Source organism: Bison bison, unplaced genomic scaffold (genome assembly GCF_000754665.1).
Source record: "Bison bison bison isolate TAMUID 2011002044 unplaced genomic scaffold, Bison_UMD1.0 scf7180017864368, whole genome shotgun sequence".
NCBI classification, from domain to species: domain Eukaryota; kingdom Metazoa; phylum Chordata; class Mammalia; order Artiodactyla; family Bovidae; genus Bison; species Bison bison.
In genome coordinates this window covers 1657611-1680509 of record NW_011494940.1, presented here as the reverse complement: position 1 = coordinate 1680509, position 22899 = coordinate 1657611, and the positions used below count along the sequence as shown (strand labels likewise).

General features: G+C 43.2%; 2 protein-coding genes across 5 annotated transcripts in view; one reads left to right on the top strand and one right to left on the bottom strand.

Annotated features, from left to right (window-relative positions):
* Positions 1-10031, top strand: part of ZNF410 (zinc finger protein 410) — a 43083-nt gene extending 33052 nt beyond the window's left edge. For 2 of the 4 annotated variants that reach the window (XM_010855775.1, XM_010855776.1), the window contains 4 exons: positions 2137-2262; positions 3013-3153; positions 4548-4675; positions 9259-10031. In XM_010855775.1, coding sequence (XP_010854077.1) covers positions 2137-2262; positions 3013-3153; positions 4548-4675; positions 9259-9297 — 434 coding nt within the window. In that variant the 3' untranslated portion in view covers positions 9298-10031. The other 2 variants (XM_010855777.1, XM_010855778.1) reach the window with 2 other exon arrangements.
* Positions 10032-10456: 425 nt separating this feature from the next.
* FAM161B (family with sequence similarity 161, member B) overlaps positions 10457-22899 on the bottom strand; it is a 13403-nt gene continuing 960 nt past the window's right edge. The window contains exons 2-9 of the mRNA XM_010855772.1: positions 20418-20737; positions 18889-19445; positions 16795-17141; positions 16204-16331; positions 14207-14371; positions 13890-13989; positions 12336-12478; positions 10457-11655 (exon numbers count right to left, since the gene is read on the bottom strand). Of these exons, the coding sequence (XP_010854074.1) occupies positions 11517-11655; positions 12336-12478; positions 13890-13989; positions 14207-14371; positions 16204-16331; positions 16795-17141; positions 18889-19445; positions 20418-20737 (1899 nt within the window). The 3' untranslated portion in view covers positions 10457-11516. The remainder of the gene's footprint in view (positions 11656-12335; positions 12479-13889; positions 13990-14206; positions 14372-16203; positions 16332-16794; positions 17142-18888; positions 19446-20417; positions 20738-22899) is intronic.

Genomic DNA, 22899 nt, shown 5'->3' with positions numbered 1-22899 from the left:
AATGAGAGGAATGGAGAGAAGGAACTATAAGTTATTTGTCATAAAGACAACAAAGCAGTTTAATGGGAGCAAGGGAGTTGGAGAGGTATAATCAGTCAGGGATGTGAATTTCAGAGCTGAGATCCTAGAGGTAGAGCAGGGCTTTTAATATGACAAATTCTAAGTAGAGGTAGCAAACTAATAGTGGGTTAGATGTGGACTTCCAGGTGTGTTTTGTTTGGCTTACAGAGTGTTTTCATTTTATTCTTTGTTATGTAAAATTTTGTCAAACTTACATAAAAATAGAGAAAAACACTTTTTTAATGTAACAATAATGCCGTTACCATAATCTATCAAAATTAACAATAACACCTTGGTTTTATCTCAGACTCAGTCCATGTTTAATTTTTTTCCAGTTGTCTCAAAGACGTCTTTTAAAGTGGATTTGTTTAAATCAGGACCCAAAAAAGGTCCAGTTATTGCATTTGACTAAAAAGTCCTGAATATAGATCTGTCTATACTTTCTGATTTTCGTGTTCTAGACTTACAGCACAACAGAGTCAGTCAGGTCCTATGGTTCATCTCACGTTCTGGATGTGTTGGTTTACCTCATTTTGTGTCATTTAACTTGTTCCCCTATATCTCCTAAAAGGTTCAAAGGTTTTGGCAAGGGTATGTTATGTGTGGTTGTATGGGTTTCATTTTGCATCACCTCAGGAGGCACACAGAGCTTGGTTGTCACAGTTGATCAGTTGGTTCAGGTGGTTAACACCTTAATCCCCTCATTGTAACGTTCCCTTGCAACCTTTTGACTTAATGATTTCATCTTTTGAATATGCCTAAATTCGTTACTTCATTGGGGTTATAAAATGTTAATTTTTCTAATTTTGTTATTCACATTTGTTAGCTGGAATTATTCTGTATAATAGATCTCTATTGACTAGGATTATTTCGTAATTTGCACATGAAAGGATACATATGTAATTCTTTTAACTGAGTTTCAGAATAAGAAGTTGGTGCTCTGATTATTTCTAGTGGTGTTACTTTCACTGCTTTTTCTCTCTCTTTTGCTAGTATTATTTTGAATTCATGTGTTTCTATATGTTCACTATATTTCAGTCTGTTATAGTTATTTTTAAAAATTAATTAATTTGGCTGCACCGCATCTTAGCATGCAGTCGTTGATCTTCACTGCAGTATGTGGGATCTTTAGTTGTTGTATGTGAACTCTTAGTTGCGGCATGTGGAATCTAGTTCCCTGACCAGGGACTGAACCAGACCCCCTGCATTGGGAGCTCGAAATCTTAGCCACTGGACCACCGGGGAAGTCCCCATTATACTTACTTTTTAACAGCTTTTAGACCTATAATACCTTAATATTCACCTATTGTAAATATACACATCAGTGATTTTTTAGGCAGTATATAGGATTATACGGTCATCCTCACAATCCAGTTATAGAACACTTGTATTACACCAAAAGTTCCTTTGTGCCCTTTGCTGTCAGTTCCTCCTCCCACCCCACATCCAGGCAATCATTGACCAGCTTTCTGCCTCTATAGATTTTGTCTCTTCTGGAAATTTTCTGGTCATTTCACTTAGTTTTTGCTATCTACTACTTAGATGTAGGCCAAGAGTCTTTGACGCTGCCCTAGGTGTGGTTGTCAGGTAGGTAAAATGGAGATTTAGGGTTTCAGACTTGAGGACATACGGGATGGTTCAGATCACTGTGTACAAGAACCACCAGTGTGAATGTTGAAGACTGAGAGTTGTGGCAGGAATTGAGATAGAGGTGTATTATGAATCTAGGGTTGGAATCCTTGAGGATAGTGCATGTCCTTGAGGTTCATGGAAGACTGTATCTGAAAGGAGTAGGAAATCTTCTGTGTCTCCCATGGTCTTATACCAGAGAGGTTGTTTTGTGGAAGCAGCAGTCCAGTGGGTCTGGAGAGCCTCCGAGGCTGGGAGCAGTGAGTATACTAAGCCCGCCTGGTGGCTTCCAGCCTTCCCCCGGGGACTGCAGTTGAGAGCCTGGGGAATGCGAGAAGGAGCAGCCTCTTCGTGTTTAGTTTGAATCCTTTGGGCTTCTCCATCTAGGGCTTGAGTCCATTTTCTTACTGTCAGAAATGCACCCTGTCTCTTTGGTCTGTGTTTCAGGAGAGAAGCCACATCAATGTCAAGTCTGTGGAAAGACCTTCTCTCAGAGTGGGAGCAGGAATGTGCATATGAGAAAGCATCACTTGCAGATGGGAGCAGCTGGGAGTCAAGAGCAGGAACCAGCTGGTAAGGAGAAGAAGGTAGAGGGAGGGCTATATTTTGGGGGTTCAAAGAGGCAAATAACTGGCCTGTCTAATATGGAAATTTTCTGCTTCTGTTTTGGGTAGAGAGACTGGTTTCATTTGGTGGACTAGAGGTTTCCAAATTTAGCTGTACAGTAAAATTGTTTGCAGGTTTTTAAAACATATATTTTATATTGCTTGTCTGCCCCTCCCATCCAGCAACACCAAACAACCTGATAAATGAGATTCCTTGGGAGTAAAACCCCAGAGTCTATAGTTTTAAAGTTCCTCTAGCGAATTCGGTGGTAACTGGTGCTGATGCACGAACCAGCACTTGTGTGTCACTGTGGTGAAGATTTCTGTATGACAGTAGTTTAAGCATTTTTTACTTATCAGTCATGACTCCCCTTTTTTTACCCTAACTTAAATTTGATAATACATTTTATTGTTATTCCTTTCTATGTCTTTCCTTAATCATTTTATTCTGAATACTCCTTTTTAGGGATGCACCCATCCTATATCGTATGTTAATTATCTAGATGCTGATCACTAGCAAGGGTGTTTATCCATGAGGCTCATTTCTTCCCTTCTAGGTTTATTTTTGCTTCCCAAAAGTAAGTGAAATAGGAGGTGACATCCAAGATACAGGTTAACTTTTAGTTCTGGAAGAAAAGGCCAGCTTCCCCTGAAGGACAATGGGGACCAGGCACAGCCTTGAGTGCTGTATGTCTCTCACATCCTATTCTCTGTGCAGCTGAGCCACTAATGGGCAGTAGTTTGCTTGAAGAGGCTTCAGTAACCAGTAAAAACCTGGTGTCTATGAATTCTCAGCCCAGCCTTGGTGGAGAGTCCTTGAACCTACCAAATACCAATTCTATCCTAGGAGTTGATGATGGTAAGACTTTCAACTCGCCTTTGTTTGGGGAAACTGGCTGCAACTAGGGACTAAGGAATGGGGTTTTCTCCGAAACGGAGGTTTTAATTAATTTCATTTCTTGTGAGTAGAAATGGCATGATTACCATTTGTGTTGTCTCTGAAGTGGATAAGTGAATCTTTAAGAAAAATTTTTTTCATTGAAAAGATAATGTAACAAAAGAATAAAAAGTTTTAAGAAGAAAATTATCCATAATCCTAGCATCCTAGCCCAATTATTTCTATCTTTCCTATTGCAGTTATGGAAGAACTTAACTTTTAAAACATTTAAACAGAACATAACCAGGTTTTACAGAGGAGAATTAAAGCAATTTCTCCATACCTTCAAAAGCCATACCTTCTGGAGAAAAGAAAGGGCTGTGTAGGAAACAGTTGCTCCTCTCTGGTATAGAAAGTTCACCCAAGTTACACAGGCCAGGCCCTCTTCTCTGAAAAACTTAACAGGTGAGGTCAGCATGCATTTATTCAGTGCCTACTTGTGTACCTGGCACCATGGGAAAGATAAAAGTAGAAGACAGGGACCTTAAACTAGTTGAGAAGTCAAAACTTACATTTGGGAAACAACACTGAGTGAGTAGAAGGTAGTGTTTTAAGCAAACATTAAGTTATGTGGTATCCTGGAAGAGCAATGTAAACTAGAAAAGCCCTCTTAATTTATTTGAGAGCTAAGTGGTTTATGTGTAAGCTGTTTCCAGAAGATCTTCATGGTGATTCTGCTGATAAACATTTAATAAGTCAGATCCTGTGTTTTCCTTACTCATACCTCAGTCAGTTTTGGGTATAAAGACCATATTTCTGTAACTTACATATGGAGCACACAAGGCAGAGTGTGCGCTTCCACAATAAGCCTCTTCTGTTTCATAAATTATACTAGTGGATAACTGAAGCATGAGGCATAAAAATGGCATGGAGCTCCTTAGCCAGCCTTAAGGAAGGTCTCAAAAGAGGAAGAGACAATGAGTAGGAACCTTGGAGCCAGGTTTAAGCGCTTGACCAGCACTTACTGTGCTGTTTCCATTACTGGTGACTGCTTTGCTGGTTGGCTCTGAGTCCCTGATTCATATGCAGTTTAATTCAGCTAATAGTGCTGAAGCCATATTACTCAAAATTTGCGTATTGAGAAATGGTCAGCTGTTACATCAAGATTCTTTACCTTTTCTTCCCATCCCCCTTTTGTAGTACTTTCCAAATTCACTGATAATGATTATCAGGCAGGAATTAATTTGGAAGAAACAGGAATGTGGGAATCAGTTTTTCGGGGAACAGTTTTGAGAGTTCTTAATGAGAGACTTGCTAATGAAGGTAGGGAAATCTTTGGATTCACTTTGCACTGAAACCTTTTCCTGCTGTTTCAGAGGTGCTTGCTGAAGGATCCCCGCGCCCCCTGTCTTCAGTGCCTGATGTGACACATCACCTGGTGACCATGCAGTCGGGGCGGCAGTCATACGAGGTTTCTGTCTTAACTGCTGTAAATCCACAGGAGGTAAATCTGTCTCTTGCCCTTACTTTGTTTCTGTGGAGAGTAAGATGGGGAATGATTGGGAATCTACTTCAGAGGATCTGAAAAACATTCTTGTTTCCCTTTCCTGGTGACTTGGACTAGAATATCTTCCTTTAAGCTAACCTGAGTGTTAGGGTCTCCTGAATTGAGAAATTGGTCCTTCACATCTGGGGCTTTCAACTTTAGTTTCCTTGATACACATGCCCTAATTTATCATTCATTTTGCCAGGGTTGTTTGTCCGGGAGATAACCAGGCTGAACCAACTGAGCATATGGGAATGTGTCCACTTGTTTGTTGAGTAAGAACTATTACCTAAATCAAAGAGGGCTTTCAGGTTGATTCTAAGAACCCCTTACTCTATTTGCTTGGTTCTGATCCAGAAAACAATGAAAACCAGTTGGGCTTCTAGAATCTTTGGATTGTTCTTCTACTGGCCTTGTGTTGTGGAAGTAGATGACTTCATCATGAGCTTATTTTATATGCACATGCTTTTCCCAAAGCCTGTATATCATGGCTTTGGCATTAGAGTATCTTTTACTTTTCGTTATAACCTTTAGACCACAGTCCACCATTACAGTGTTCAAATGACCCTGCCTCCTATTTGAGTAGTCTCAATTTTTCTGTAATATTTCTGAGGATACCCAAGTTCACAAGGCTCTGAGCATGCTGTTTTTGCCAGAACCCTTCCTTGTATTTATCATTGTGACCCGTTGTTTCATTCTTGCTTATGTTATATTGAAAGCTTTTGTTATTTGTTATCATTGGTTCTTTCCTAAGTCTCCTTCTTCTGGTGATTACTTTGAAACATGTCTCACGTGGAGCCTTCCTTTATTTTTTTCCCTGCTTCATATATCTGTCTAAAATTTTTTATTCTGGAAGTTTTCAAAGAGTATATATACTGAGGAAGAGATTAGTATAATGAACCCAGGTCGGTATCTACCCATCTTCAACAATTAACTGTCTGCTGTTCTTATCACTCCGCTCCTACTGTTTGCTGTTGATGTTTTTATTTATACTGGAGTATTTTAAATCAGTCACAGATATTTCATCTGTAAATATTTCAGTATATACCTCTAACAGATAAAGTTTTTCATAATTATATCTGTATCATACCCAATAAAATCAACAATAATTTATTGATATCTTATATTTAGCCTTTTAAATTTTTTCTCAGAAATATCTTTTTATGGTTGGTTGGTTTGAATTAGGATTCAAACAAAGCCTATATATTGCGTTTGGTTAATAATTCTTTTTTTATTTCTAATAGTCCACCCCTCTTTTTTTCAGTATAGCTATCTATTTAACGAATTGGATTATTTGTCCTGTATAATTCCCCACATTTTTATTTTAGCTGATTGACTCCCTTTGTTGCTTGATACACTTCTCTATCCACAGATATCCTGGAAACTGGTAGTTACATTTTGGGGGCTTGATTAGGTTCCTGTTTGTTTTTCCCTTGGCAAGAATATTTTGTTGGTGGTTCTCCTACTTCCTACTAGGTTTCATCAGGAGAGATACGATATTCAGTTGTTCTCTTACACATCTCAAGATTGACCAGTGGGTTATGTCAAAGCTTTGGCAGCCATTACTTATCATGGCCTAGATCTGTTTTTTCATTAGGGCTTGAACAGTGATATCCTGATTGTCTTTTTTCCTTCTGCTTTTATTAACTGTGATTCTTCTGTAAAAGAAATACTTTAACTATTGGGTTGACCAATTCAGGAAAATCATTTCCTTCTCTTTGTACTTAGCACAAATTACCTGACATACCAATCCACAACACTCAGTGTTTTCTTCTTTTTAATGTTTGAAACTTTGGAGCTTTTCTCTCCCATACTACTAAATACCTTTTTTAATTGAAGCACTCCATATTACCCCAAATAAATGCCAAATGTATGAAGACTTAATTCATTCAACAGATACTAATATATGTATCTGTAAATATTTCAGTATATACCTCTAACAGATAGTTTTTCGTAATTATGTTTTTATCATACCCAATAAAATTAACAACAATTTATTGATATCCTCTCATACTTAGCGCAAGGCACCCTGCTGGGTACTAGTTATACAGTAGTAAATACAATCCCTGCCTCAAAGAGCTTATAGTCAGAGTTAGGACCTTTACCTTTTATAACTCCATAGCTATATAAATGATGGCCCTGCAGTTGTGCTGTGTGGAGAGTTTAGAATGGGAAGGGCAACAGGTCAATAACCAGCAGATTTTATTCAGGGTAGTCGTGCTAGTCTTGGGGGAAGTCATGGAATAAATTTTAGAGCTTCAGTTGAGACCTGAGGGATGAATTGCAATCATCTTGATGGAGACGTGGGAGGGATTTGGAAGAAATTTAACAGATGTAAAGGTAGCAGTATATACAAAGGCAGAAGGTGAGAGGGAGCATGCCCGGCTATGGAACCACAACGGGTTGAGTGTAATGGACTTGGAATGGAGAGAAAGGTGTGGAATGGAAAAATGAAAGCAGGAAAGACAAGCTGGTTCCTCTCTTGGAGGGTCTTACAGGACATGATTTTATCCTAGGGGCACTGGGGAGACACGACATGTTTTTAAATGGGGTATGACATGGTCAGTTTTGTGTATGCATAAAGTCCAGTAATAATACATTTGTTCTCTTGAACATGGAATTGGCTTCAAAGTGTCCTTGTCTGGGTGATGCTCAGTGACAGCCTCAGGCAGACACAATAACACAAACTGCCTAAAAAAAAGAAAAGAAAACTTCCCTTGATCCCAGGAGAACACAAGGGCCTATGATGGGAGCCTCAGACGCTTAATTGTGGACACCACCAGAGGAACGTGCTGCTCCTAGATGCAGCTGAACTTCCTACACGGTCACGTGTTCCTCATGGATCCTTGTGTGTACAAATAAAACTTCTGTCTGAGCCTCACTTATTTTACTTTCCTCTACCACTGTCATTTTCCTGTCATCAAGGTATTTCCATTGTTCATCCCCTCCTTTTCCTTCTCAAGGTAGGCTTGTCACATTCTCCAGTACCTTTCATTTTTTTTTTCAAGCTATCAGCCTCCAAAGGCTCCAGGCTTCATCTTTTTCCTCATCCAGGGTCTAGCTACTAACTGACCATTCTACCAGTGAATGAGGAGTATTGATTCCTTAGGGATTATTCTCAGATGCCAGAGCAGGAGAAGGCAGTAGCAAACCTTAAAACAACACATAGCCATTCCAAATTGTTTCTTAAAGATCACCATGCATTGTAGATCAGACCTATAAGAATCTATTGATGGACTTCTAATTGGACTCCTGTAAATATGCTCTAAAAATAAAGATAACTTATCAAGAATATCAGAGAACAACCAAGCCAAGTATCAGAAATTATCATGGAAAATATATGAAGAACTACAAGTGAACTCTCACTCAGATGGTTCAGATTGGACAGTTTTGATTTTCCTTCAGGGTGGCCAGGTCTTCTGAGAATTAGAGGGTTCGCTGTGCAGGCCCAGCAGAGACCCAAGGGCTTTTGACCTCTTGTGGACTGAAGGACTTCCCAAATGGGTTTCTGTAGCCCCACTGAGTTTACATTCTTGAACTTAAGAACCAGTATAAATGATTTCCAGCTAGCTTTGACTTTATCTTAGAATATTTCCCAATTAAAAGGAGGAGGAAAACAGAAATCACCAGTTCTTTAACATTTCTCAAAAGTGCCGTCGCTAAGTTTGAGTGCAAACATGTGGCTCTCGGTCTAGATGAAATACATAGCATTCTTAATCTCTACCATACAGCATCAAATCAGATCTGTAGTTTCTTTCTCTAAGTTTTATGCTTTTCTTTAAATTTCTTTAACTTCCATACCATTAAATCCTACTATGTAAATTACCTTCATCTAAATTAAGATCACCAAATATATCTCCAGCTCAAAATTTATTTGATTAGATTTTATAACAAGCTCAATGTTTATCCTGTTTTCACTGTATTATTCCCTTCTCGTTTTGTTTTCATAATAAAATAGAACCCAGTTTCATCAATTATTATACAAAACCACTTTACAGTAGGAACCCTGGGTGTAGAGTGGAATGTCCACCCCATTGGAGACTCTCAGGCTTGTCTTCCTCATCACAGGAAAGGTATTTTAAGGCCAGGAAATCTCTGATTTTTCATGACTGGGTTGTAGTTTTCATGCAGGACCCCATTCCTTTTACTTCTACTTGAACCTGTAGCCTTTGGTTAACTAACTTTGGTTTAACAGTACCTTGGTTAACTGATCGAGATTTTTGGTTCTACCAGTTCTGATTTGCCTGACTAGTGAGTGTGATTACACAAATAAAAATTTGGCTTATAGAATATTATTATTATTATCAGGATATCTTACTGCCATAGTGGAAATGACAGCATCAAGTGGTCCAAGTGCTGTCCCAAGGTCAGTATATAAATGAGATCCATCAGTCTGTGCATGGCTCTTGCTTTGGAACTAGCTGTCCCTGACTCACCCTTATAGTGTGTTCCCCACCCCAGTTGTAAACCTTTCACTTAGTATGAGTTTTTTCCTATTATTCACTGGTAACTATTCCAGATTTGTTTTTAATCTCTTACAGTTACTAAACCAAGGAGATTTAACTGAAAGACGGACATGAGCCATGGGTGCTGACTCCTGGAAAAGCAGCTTTGTCTGATCCCAGAGTGCATTCAGTAGGAACAGGATGCTTATGGCTCACAATTTGCCAGAACCAAAACAAAAAAGGACCCCACTTTGCCTCTGTTCATCTTTCCTGGCCTAGAAGATGAATGTAGGAGAGCTTCTCTTCGGTTACCATCTGATCCAGACAAGGAAGAAAGCAGTGAATATGGGCTGGGTAACTGGACCTACCTCTCTTCCCACTGCACAGTTTTGGGATGGACTTCTCCCAAAAGTGAGTTTGATTATGTGTTGGCTGCGGTTTCTCAGTAAGACTGTCGAGGGGAGGTTTTCCTTTGAAGAGTTTTCATCCCAGACTGAGCTGTCTTTTCACTTGGGTGAACTAAATCCTGCCACCAACCATAAAACTTCACCAAGAAGTTCAGCTTTCAAGATGCCTTGTTGCTTTGGAGAAGGGTGTGATGTCAGTCCTGTTGTGACATTCTCCCTTTAGCAACCTGAGTAAGAGACTCTCCGCCACTGGGCTGCAAAAAAATAAATTACTTGAATCCCTGCTTGGCCCAAGCTGAGGTACTCTTTTGTCCTAATCACCTCTACTTGGCCACTTTGCTTTCTTTGTTTATGGAACATACAGTAGCATGTTAAGAGGTTTTTGTTTTTTTTTTTTAAGTTAAAAATCATATGATTCAGAGCTTCAATTGTTTTTCCTTTAAATAAAACAGCTGGTCAGTTTTTTGGCTCCTTGTTTTAAACAAATTTGTTTTCTTAGAGAGTAGATTAAGAAAATAATGCAGCCTTTCCCTTTAAGATGGGGCACTGATTTACGCTTAGGAGTCCATGCAGGTAAAACTGAGCTCAGAAGTCTTGGGGCACCTCACACGAGCATCTTCATCTCCAACTAACAAACCCAGATGGTAGTTATTAGAGTATCACTCTTGTTATCACCAAAAGGACTGTGTTTGAGTCTGGAAAAATGGCAGTAATAACAGATATTCTTGAATCTTTCCAGAAAGGTAGTTTAAAAAGCATGATCAACGTTCTCCTGTTAGAGCAGGCACTCTTGCTATCATCCTATCTTTACAGTTACTGAGAGAGAATATCTAATTATTATTGCTGAGAAGAAAAGCGTCCAAAGATGACCTACTAGTAGGACGTCATGGCTGTCAGAAGAAGTTTCAAATTTATTAAAGTGAACCTCTTGCTGACACAGTACATACATGCACACAGTGGCACATTCTGAGCAGATACAGCAAAGAATTAACTGCTGTTTAAAGTAATTACAGTGATCGTTCTTAGTTTGTTAATGACATGCATAATTACCCTGAGTTCATACTTCTACTTTTAAAATGCCAATTTTATACTAGAACTTACACTTATTTTTATATTAGAACAGTGATCTTCAACCAAGGACATTTTGCCACCCAGGGGACTTTTTGCAATATCTGGAGACATTTTTGGTTGTCACAACTGGGGAGAGGGGTGCTCTCGGCATCCAGTGAGTCCAGGCCAGGCCATGGGTGCTGCTGAACATTCTACAGCATATAGCTCCCTCACCCAAAGGTGTCATCTGGCCCAAAATGTCGATAGTGTTCAGACTGGAAACCCTGTATTTTGGGTTGCCAAGGTGTCATCCCCCATGGGCTAAATCTGATACACGAATGTGAATTGTTTTGCCCCACATTATTTCCAAATAATTTTTTTTTTGGGGGGGGCGGGCCTGGGCCATGCAGCTTGTGGGATCTTAATTCCCTGACTAGGGAATGAACCCACACCTTGGCAGTGAAAGCAGAGTCCTAACCACTGGACCACCAGGGGATTCCCAGTAATTTTTAAATTAGTTGCCAACATGCAGATTTCTGGTTTCTGTTGAAAATGTGGTTTATCTGGCAATTCTAGGCTGATAGTTCAGCAGGACAATATTTTCAAGTCTCTCTTCTATCTCCTGCTGTCTTACAGCTAGCCCATATGACCCATTTGTTTCCTGACCAGGAAGGCTTACACCTTTTTTCTGTACAAATGCTTAAGTGTGAGGCACAAGAACCATTAATCAGCTCTGATCTCTCCATCTTGAACTTTTCACTTTGATTTAACTTGGATCATTCTCTGTTATCTACTTTTCTTTCCCCCATTCTCCAGAAGTAACCATGACTCAAAATCCAAGTTTTGCCCAAGTTTGCTGCTTGATATTATTCAAAAGCAGTATTGTAAGTATCCTTATTAAGCAAGTGTTCTGAAATTATCTGGTAATTTGTAAGACAGCTCCTCCAGTTCTTTCTTGGGACTTGAAAGCTGTTCCAGAGATTCTTCTAAATCCTGCTGTGGATTCCTGCTGCCACGTTTTGTAGTTTCATGAGTGCTGCAGAATAAATTAAAGCATTATACAATTTTAAGTTTTAAAGGAACCATCATGTAAGGCATAAGTTTGGTTTCAACATTATCATTATTCTCTGTGATAATAAAGGCAAATTTCTAGGGGGAAAACTGAGATAGGAATTAGGGAAAGGGCTGCTAGGACTTAACAAAACAAAGTTTGAGAGAAATGGAAATACTGTACTTTTTTCCCTTTGACTCAGATGATATCAATGGAGGAGTTGGTGCTAATGAGTTACTTTTTAAAAATTCTGGATTTGAACAAGCCATGGTGACCATGCTAAAGGGAAAAGAAAGGCTTTGATCAAGATTTTACAGCTTTTATTGGGCTCTATAAAGGTTTCTGTCTTCATTTGTCAGAGTGTAATTTAACATTTAATAGGAAGTAAAAGTATACATGATTTTTCTTCAAAAGTGAAGGCATTGGACTGAAATTGGAAAAATGATCTGTTTCATATTGAAGGAATCTAGACCTAATATACAATGGTTATATTTTATTCACAACTGCACTATGCACCAAATTTAAATGTGTTACTTGGAGATTCCTGGTTTAGTATACTGTTAGTATAGGACTGTGACCTCAGAATATGAATGAGTGTTCTAAAGCTTCCTCCCAGCAGCACTGCTAGAGATGCAGCTCGAGAGCTGCAGGATGACCCCAATCACCTGGGACAATCACCGACTTCCCACTGCTCCTTCCACTGTAGAGCCCGGCTGCCCTGACCCTTGTTGCTCACAAAGTCTTCATCCAGCCCAGCCTGCTTCAGGGTGTCTCGATACCGCTGTTCTGCTTCCTTTTTGGCAAGGTCCTGTGGAATAGAAACTAATCTGTTATAGCTGAATTACCAGATTAATTCTAAACTGCCTGTTTAATCTGTATGCTTTAATACTTCTTTCCCATCCCACCACCCCACCGTTAATGCTGTACACAGATTTGTATGAAAATTACTTAGAGTCTCGTTTTCAAGCTTCAAAGTACATAGGAAGTACCTGAAGATCGGATTACAATGTAGATACTCATTTGGTAGTTCTCAGATGGGGCCTGCAATTCTGTGTTTCTAATACTCTCAGGAGATGCCAGTTGCTGTTTTGGGAACCACACCTTTGCCAGCCAAGGATTCAGATTTTTGGAAGACCAAGTGAGACAACAATGAAAAAGATGGACTAAAAACATTTAAGATTCAAAAGCAACCAAACCATCATCAGGAACACTTACATATAACAGACTGAAAATAAGGTGCACTAGTAACATTCTTAACAGGATGGATGGTCTGTATGTAGACCAGAAAAGGGTTATTTTTTGCATATTTGTTTAAGTGATATTTTTCCCCAGAGTGGTGAAAGATCTTTTGAGATCTGAGAGTGAGCTTCCTAGGAAAAAGCTAACATAAAGAGCAAAATTCATTATGAGAAATTTTTACTTAGAAATCTAAGTTGCTAAGTAAATCCAAGACAATCCAGTGTGTGTATGTGTAATACGCAGGGAGCTAGGGAGGACTGGACCCAGGAAATGCCTCAGTAATGCACTGATAATGCCCAGCATTTCGATCCAGGTCACTACAGAATGCCAACTTTTGTTTGAAACTCTGGAGAGGAGAGAGATCTACAGGGTCTGATGCATCTCAAAGCTGTCTGGGATGGTGGCCTTTCTAAGGCTGTTCAAGTTAACTCCAGAGCTTCCTTAGGGAAATCTCAACTGAGTCCAACTTCCCTGAAAGTCTAGAGAACATATTAAAGAGAATCTTGCAGTCAGAAAGCCACATAACCTGGAAGAGGCCTTGTGGGGTTACTTGCAAGCATCCCAACCCCTGAGGACCTATAAATGTGCCACAGCTCTAGAGGCTGGGGATGCCCGGGGCACCAGCACTACAGGAGGAGAGGTGATGTTAGCAAGTTAGAGATACTCCCAACAGCGCCAGACTGTCAATTGTATGTCTAGGATCTAACCTCCATTCTGATTCAAACTGTAAACTATAGTGAAAACCCCAGGAAGAGAAATATCCCTTTATAAATGCCTTTGGAATCCAGTCTTGGATGAAATCAGTCCAGTGTTCACCAATGCACTACTTACTTTGGGAAAGGTAGTAATAATAAAATGAGCCAAATTTAGAATCTTTCTGAGCCTAAGGGAAGTGTTTAATACCCAGATATTAAACTGTTTCATAATGTCTAAGAGCCATCTCATCCAAGACAAGAAAATAAATGATACTTTAGATTTACCTTGGTAACCTGTTCGAAGAGATACGGCCGCCTTTGTATTCTTTTCTTCATTTCCTCCAGTTCTTTCTTATACTCTTTTGCTCTTTTACGGTCATTGTTCCTGAAATTAATAAAGACTTTTAGAGTGAATTCCAGGTTTTTCCAATCTGGAGTACCTTTAATTCCAGTTAAATGGAGTAACTCCCATAGACATTGGAAATTCCTAACTGCCTGGCAAAATTCTTGACTATGATTACAGGAGCCTACTGTAATAACCCCATTTTCAAGGCAAATGGCTCCCAAGATAGTTATCCCTTTGACACATGGAGGACACTGACCGATTCTCTTTCAGCTTTGCTTTGAACACCTCCTCCAGGCTTTTATGGGGATCCATGGCTTTTGCACGCAAGGTGACAGATTTAGATATCGCCTGACACTTCTTTTTATGCATCTCCAACCACTGAGTACTTTCATCTGCTTTGTCCTTTTTCTCAAGTGAACATCTAAAGGGAAGAGGCAAAGAAGAAATACAGATGACCAACCTGGGTATAATTTAAAGCAATCTTAGTAACCTCTCTGGAAAGTCAGTTGGTTTTTTCTATGAACAGGTGACTAATTTACCACAGTGGGATTTCAGAAAGAATAAGATTCTGTGTTTAAATGCACTGGCAGATGAAGCCTTTCCAGCACCATGGACAGTGAGTTTCTACCCTAGAAGAAGTTCATCAATTGAACTGGAAGACATGAGATAAAATACTCTTACACTCAGGCTTCCTGCTATCTGGAAAGAGTAATACTAATAACCACCATTTGCTGAGCTACCTACACTGACCCAAGTACAAACAAGCACCAATAAGTACTTTATAGCCATTAGCTTTTGTAATCCTAACAGCCGCCATCTGAGGTAAGGACAGTAAGTCTCCCTGTTTATAGGCAACAAGACTGGGCCTCGAGGGTAAGCTACTTGCTCAAAGCTACCCAACATGTAAGTGAAAGCCAAAATTAGAACCAGGATGTCTGACTCCCAAGCCTCTGCCCTTGACAACTGTGCTGTAAATGGTAGATTGGAAGGTGCCTGAATTCATGGTCCTTTGGGAATACATATTTGCATTTCCACAGAGACCTGGAAATGGGTCTCCTTCAATGCACAGACAATTTGGGGTTAACTTGCAGCATTCAGTTTGTGTAAATATTCTACAAGGTACTATTGAGAATTCTACCAAAAAAGTCAAGACTCTTGCAGTTGGATGTTTATATTCAAATGGATATACTAGGAAGGAGAGTGGGGAAGTTTAATCTGCTAAAACGTCAAACTCCCTATTGCCAGAACGCAGACATGGACATCCTCTGCAGGTGCACCACCCTCTGGTTCATGAGACCTACCATAGTGAGACCTCAGAATACTGATGCACTGAGCCTTGATTTAGCAGCTTTGAAATTTGAGGAAGAAGGGAATATCCTTTAGATTCTAAATATATTTCTAAAATCCCTGTTGTGGGTCTTCAGCAGCCAAGGAGATTCTGTGCACTCCTGTGAGCCCCACAGGAGGGCACTGAGATGCCCGTCCTCCCAGGGCTAAGCCACCTGTTACACGGTGACCACGCCTGCTGTCTTCAGCTCAGAGGCCTGCTGGAGGAACTCCTGCTGGGGCACTGGCTGGATGAGACCACCGCCAGGACTGTCAGGTCAGTTAAAGAGTTAAAAATGAGGGGGCTCCTGTTTCCCAACTGACTTAAAATAGTTCCCCAAGATGAATCAGAAAATCTCAAATCTCTGCCATGGATACCTCATCTTAATGGCAGGGTCACACACACAGGTTCAGGCTTCTCTGAATTCCTGTTCCTATAGCTTCCTCTTTCACCAGTGGATCTCCATCTGTTTGGAAACTTCTTTCTTTCCAGCCTTTGTCTGGTTGACTCCTCATTCTTCAGGTTTCACCTTAGACATCTATTACAAGAGACCCAGGCTGCCCAGTGCCCCTACAGTTCCCCATATTCCCCCATCATTATACTACTCACAAGATATAATAGTTGCTTCTTTGCTTTTCTGTATTTCAGACTAGATATTAAACTATAGGTTCCATAAGGTATCTCCAACCTTAACACTGTGCCCAGCACAAAGTCACTCCCCCAAGGATACTGGCTGAGTGATGGCTTGGCATTCTGCAGCACTCAGTGTGTGAGGGTCACATGAATTCCTGTCCTGATCAGAGGCTCCCCTTTCACCCCTTTCTCCGTCTCTCTGATAACAGGAGAGGAGGCTCAGCAGATGGGTGCGTTCCAGCATTTGGGCCAAGATCCGAGCACCAAGAGCCTCGTGTAGCCTGACCACTCACCGGACCGCAGATTCCCGCTTCCTGGTGGCGTCTGTGATATGTACGGGGAGGGTGTTGGCAGAGAGGGAAGCAAGGCCATTCAGAGAACGACTCCTCGACAGGCGTGTGGTGGGTGGCTGTGGAGATTCCTAGAAGAAACAAAGGCTGATGTTGGTGGGACAGCATGTGCAATTAGTTTCTTGTCTTCACTGGGATTCAACTGTGGTGAAGTACTAGTCAGAGTCTTCATTTCTTTCTTGGGATTAAAACAAGGGTAATGAGATCTAAGGGCCAAGACTTGGATATCAATCCCAAAGTTTTTAATTAGAGAAGAGTTCTTTGGAATTGGTACTGGGACGTGGCTAATGGATCCCAACTCCCTGGCTTCCAGACTTGCTTGGACTTCTTTCTGCAAAGTCCCTCTACCCAGAAGAAAGGAAGGGAAGTATTCTTGTGGTCATAAATATTTAGGATCTGTGAATCTGCTTACAGATGAGCCAGTGTCTTTTTATTTTTTTAAGACAGAAAACTGTTGAGAGAAGCGCCTTCCTTTGAGACTTGGGCCCTCCTGTGTTTGGGCCTCAGCCCTGGCCTTCCCGCCTGAGCTCTCACCTTTCTACCTTCGGAGGCGGCGACATCACAGGGCCTCCGCGTGTGACACAGGCTGGCGGTTCTCAGCAGAAAGGGCTTGTTGCGCGTTGCCTCCCGGGTGTCTCTTCTCTTGGCAGCTCGCTTCTGGAAGGCCTTGTAAAGCTCCTCGTAATCAGGGACAGCAGGATTCACCCGAGGCTGGAATCCAAAGTCAGTGTGCAGAAACCCAAGCTTTTCCTCCCGGGTGCGGGTGGCTGTTCGAGGCTGTGGGTCAGCCTGGCTGCTGGAGGGGGCGATGGGGGAGGAGGCCTTCTGGAGCATGTCTAGGGCTCTCATGTGGATGCGAATTTTCCTAAGGAGCTCAGCTTCTGTGGAAGAGAAGTCAGGGTGGCAGTGGGTGAGAAGGGACCAAGCTTCATACCAAAAGGTTTGGAGAGCTTTCCCTCTTAAATACTTGCAATGATGGAGTGTAACAAGGCTGGAACCCGTGATTAACTTTCCAGGAATTTTGCAAGCCAGTTGGCACCATGTGGAAAGCTTAAAATTGGCCATGATAGGAGTATTTATTCCATGAAAATGGCAAACACTACAACTTCCTTTTTTTTCTCTTTTTTTCTAGAGAGTGCCCTAATGAATGTTGACTAGGACACTACTGCTATGTGCCAGTCAGGCTGCAGAAGCAGCTACCATTTACACTTAGCACTTTCTACAGCGCCTTCTTCAGAGATGAAGCAGGAGGGATGGGCCAGACCCCAGCTCCTCTCCCAGGTCTCCCTTCTTGGGCAGAGGCCCCACTGTCCACTCAACTCCCCAAGCCCACATCACTCTTGCTGCCTCCTGTCTCATTTCAGTCAGTCACAGGTTCTGCCGTCTCCTCCTCCTTAACCTCTCTCTGGGCCAGCCTCTTTTCGTCCTCTCTGCTTCATAATTTCTCGAGTCACTGATACAGGCTTCTGTAGATCACAATCCCACTGGGCTCACCCATCCCCCTTTATTATCCCCAGAGCAGAGTGAGATTTCTGAACTGTGTATCTGACCACGAGCCACCCTAAAACTCTTCAGTGGAGACTACCCCAATGACTAAGCCTCCACACTCCCAATGCAGGAGGCCTAGGTTCAATCCAGATAACAGATCTAGGTCGCGGAACTAGATCCCACATGCCGCAACGAAGACCCTGCACAGCCAAATAAATAAAGTCTGAAAAACAAAACAAAACCCAACCCCTTCAGTATCTCCCTGCTGCCCTTGAGATGAAGGCCAAACTCCCTCCCGTGGCCTGCAAGGCCCCAGGCCTAGCCTGTGCCTGTCTGTCCCACCCCTCTTCTTTCTCTTTCCCCTCTACCTTTCCATGCCTTGAATGCGCTCAGCTTTCTACCTTCAGTGCTATTTCTTCCTGATACACTCTTCATTGCTTTTCTTCTAATTCCCCCCCACGGCTCCTCCTTCAGGGTCAGCCCCCACGCTCACTTTTCCCTGGGGACCTTCCTTCACTGTTCCCACGCCTCACCACACTCTAAGTCAGGTCCCTCTGTTACATGTTCCACAGGCTCCCCCAGGCTTCCCCCTTTATCCCCTTCAAGTGACTCGTCACATTTGTAATGATTTGTCTGCCTCCCTCCCTTGTCCACAAACTCCACATCTGTTTCTTCACACCTGGGGTGTGGCATGTGTTACTGAAGGAGCGAATAAAGCCAGAGTCAAGAAGCTTTGCTTCTTGAAATAAGTACCTCACAGGAGGTGGGAGGGGGCCTTTCCTTGGGGGCAGCTGGCTAGCAGTGGTACTGGCCTAGGCTGGTCCCCAGACATCTCAGTGGCTCTCTGCTCCGGTGCCTGTGCTGCCAACAGAGGTTTTGGCATCCACTTACTGAGACAGACGAGGTCATCAGAATGAACCTGGGGCCTCCTACCCCTCTGCCAACCAGGTGCCCCTATTGTACCGGCCGACCCAACCCTACCTATGGCCTGGGCCTGCACTGAGCAAGGTCTCTGATGGGGCCACCCCCGAACAGCCCATCTCCATGGCCAGGCTGACCCCTGAGCCCAACTCACTCCTCCACAGCACCCACTCAGCACCTCCGGATGGGAGGGGGCCGGGAGGTTAAGGATGTCTTTACCCTGGAGTTTGTCCCCGAGGGCTGGCTCCAGAACGGACTTGGGGATCCTCCTGGTGGCCTTCTGCTTGGGGACTTTGGCTGTAGCGGCGGCGGTGGCGGCCATGTCCCTCTGCAGAGCAGCTTGCTTTCTCCGCTCCTCCTTCTCCAGGAAGCTGAAGGGCTTCAAGGAAGAGAGGAGCAGCTCCTTCCTCTTCTGGATCCCTGCCTGCCTGCGCGCCTCATTGCGCTCCATGACCTCCTGGTAGAGGGGCAGGTAGACGTGGGCAGGCACGGGCTGGGCCCGGAACTGCCGGTGGCACTCGGCCTCCTCCCGGCCCTGCTTCTCGGCCTGCCGCCTCTCGGGCTCAAAGGAGGCAGGGGAGGCCAGCCACTGCGCCTTCTTCCTGGCCTCGCGCAGCGTCATGCGGAACGGCTGAGGGACGGTGATGGACGACATCCAGGAGCTGATGCTTCTTTGCTGGGAGGGAGGCCTGGAGCTGGACGGTGGCTGCGGCTGAGCCTTGGGAGTACGGGAGGGCAGGGTACCCCAGGAGCTGCAGCGCCTCACGGAGCCACACCTGGGGGACAGAGCAGCTGTATGCGTGGAGGATGGGACGGCCAGGATGCCCAGCTCCTCCAAGATCCTCTGCCTTTCCCCCACTTCCATCAGGTCACACCTAGTTTATCAGCCTCACATCATAGCCCCATAGGCCTCTGGTTTGGTGGCTGGTGGTTTTAGTCGCTAAGTCATGTCTGATTCTTGCGACCCCACGGACTGTAGCCCGCCAGGCTCCTCTGTCCATGGGATTCTCCAGGCAAGAATACTGGAGTGGGTTGCCATTTCCTTCACCAGGGGGTCTTCCTGACCCAGGAATCGAACCCGGGTCTCCTGCATTGTAGGCAGATGACTGATTGCTTCTAGTCATCTGCCTACAAAAACTGCCTGTGCTTTTCTCAACTCAGCCTCTCTCCTTCCCACAGGCCAACCTGGCAGCCCTAAGAAGGAAGTCTCTTCTTAGAATTGATCTAAGAGTTTTCCACTTTGCACTCTAATCTTTTCATTTGGTAGAGAGAAGAGGGCAATGATGAGGAGGAGGGCTTTAGAGTCAGGCCCAGGTTCAAAACTTGCTTCAAACAATTACCAGCTATGTGGCCTCCAGCAAGGTTCTCCTGGAACCTCATTTCCTCAACTGCAGAATGGCAAAAATGATATCTGCTTACCGGATTATTGGGAGGAGAAAAGAAATACTACAAGAGAGAAAGTATAATGGCATAGAGCAGGGCTTGGCAAGGTAAATGGACCTTGGTGCCATTCTCAGGGAGGTAGCATATTTGGGAAAGGCATCTCTTTAATCGATCCCAAAGTTTCAGTTGACTAAGGGTTACCCAGCGTGATTAAGGACTGCTGGGTAGGAATCAGACACGTTTGGCTGATGCTGAGCTGGAGCATGGGTAAGCGGCACTTGCAGAAGGAGGTCTTTGTTTTACTGAGGAGGAAGATGAGGCCTAGAGTCACAACGCGGCTTGGCCAGAGCTGTGCGCTGCCTTACCTCGCAGATGGGGGGTACTGCACCTGTGGCTTCCCCCTGTCTTCGTCTCGGAAGAAATGCTCCAGGTCCTCATCCTCTTCAGAGAGGCTCTCATTACTGTCTGGGTCAGATGGATAAAGGGATTCCAACAGGCACCACCTGTCTTTCTGCCTCAGTGCCTGCAGAGTCTCAAAAAAACTCCCAGTTGAGTCAGAAGTAGAGTCTGTCTCCTCCTCTGGACTGAGGAACTCACTGAGTTTGCCAGCCCTGGGCAAAACCAGCCCATCCCCGTTCAGCTCCTTGTCTGCATCTGTGTCTGAGGAGGATTTGGGGGAAAATATCTAAAACAAAATAGAACAGACTGTGGGTCAAACTATGATTTCAACACATAACTATTAATTTCATGTTAAATAAATCTATATATTAGGGACTGGGGTAGGGGACCAAGGAAAATGTGTTAGTTACTTTAAAGAAATTTCATGTCTCAGGATATAGGCTGTGATTGGTTGGAGGGCAGGAAAGGGAATCAGAGCTCAGTTGGTTCATGCAGTGTGGTGAGCATTTGTGGAGTACCTCCCTTCACCATGCAACCCTGCTCTCCAGGAATCCTACCTGTGACCTTGGCCACACTCTGGGACCTGCCCTTTGGGGGTTTTACCTACTAGTTGCCAATCTCCCTTTTTGGGCTTCCCCTGTCTACACCTCTGCTTTTCTCATATGCTAGCTAATTCCCATCCTCTTACTAGGAATGAGTAATTAACAGGAGAGACAGTGTGGTTTAGCTGAAAGAGTCCTAGAAAGTGGGAAATCTAACTGAGTTTAAACACTCCTTTCATTCAGAAAACATTTACTGGTGTCTAATGTGCAATGCTGGGAAAGATTGAAGGCAGTAGGAGAAGGGGACGACAGAGGATAAGATGGTTGGATGGCATCACCGACGTGATACACATGAGTTTGAGTACACTCTGGGAGTTGGTGATGGACAGGGAAGCCTGGAATACTGCAGTCCATGGGGTCGCAAAGAGTCAGACACAACTGAGCGGTTGAACTGAATGTGCGTTGGGCATTGGGTTGAGAACAAGACAAACAAGGTCCCTACTCTTGTGAAGCTTACATCCTAGTGAAGGGAGAAAGACAATGTAAGATGGTAATCATTCAATAAAAGCCACAAAACTGTGATAGACTGATGGAATGGCTATGGGAAGCTTCTCTGTTGATAAAAGTCCATCAGATAAAGACCACTAGGAATGTACCTGTAATCAGAACTAGGTTTATTAACTTTTTACAGAATACCTTCTAAAGGGGCTTCCCAGCTGGCACTAGTGAGAAAGAATCAGCCTGCCAGTGCTGGAGACGTAAGAGACATGGGTTTGATCCCTGGGTGGGGAAGATCCCCTGGAGGAGGGCATGGCAACCCACTCCAGTATTCTTGCCTGGAGAATGCCATGTACAGAGCAGCCTGGTGACCTATAGTCCATAGTGTCGTAAAGAGTTGGACACGACTGAAGCGGCTTAGCACACACTTCGGGAAATTAGGAAACTTGGTTGGGGTGGGCATTGAGGGCTTTTTCTAGGGTTGGTTTGTCCTGAATGATTCTGAGGAGAATTAGGGGAAGCAGGGATCAACTCTGGATGGATGCTGTCATGAAGAGGGCAGTTTAGTAAGTGGATGAATGAGCCATTTTTATTCAAAAGGTGGCAAGAACAAAGTAGGGCTGGGTAAGCAGTTGGAAAGTAAGCACAATCATTTAGAAGTATGGGGTATTAGTTGTTTTGCAGGTACAACGTGGCCCTGTGAGAAATACTGATTTCTGCTGATCTTGCTGCTGGCCTCATCTGGGTCTATTACAGTCTGAGTTGTACTTTCTCAGTCCTGGGATGATTTTCACTTTCAAAGTCCTCACTGTGGAGGACTTTCAGGTTGACACCTGATCAGTGAGAAAAATGTCAGACTTGCCAAGATGTGGGGAAAGAGGGTTTGGGGTTCAAAAAAAAAAAAGAACAAGTGCAAAGGCCTTGAGGCAGGGACCTGAGGCCGGAACAAATGATTCTTGGAGAGGTAGAAAGAGGGTCAATGTGGTTAGAGGACAGTAGCAGAGAAATCCTTAGAGAGGCAGGCTGGGGCCATGATGCGACGCACAGGTTGACTGGCTGCAGTTGGGGGAAGGGCTGTTTCCTGTCTCCAAGTGGACACCTGGTAAGGGCTGAACTGGGTGCTCAAAGATCTGGCTCTCATACTGAAAAAGAACACTGGATTTTGAGTCAAAGGTATGTGTGCCCTAGCCCTCATTTTGCTACTGAAAAGCGTGTAACTTTAGGAAAATTCTTTTCTAAAAAACGACTTTATTGATATAATTCATACATATCATACAATTCATACAACTCAGTGTACAACTCAGTGGGTTTCAGTATATTCAGTTGTGCAACCATCACCACAGTCAATTTTTAATCAACTCTCAAAACACCTCATTGCATTTAGTAGTCACTTCCTATTTTCCCTAAC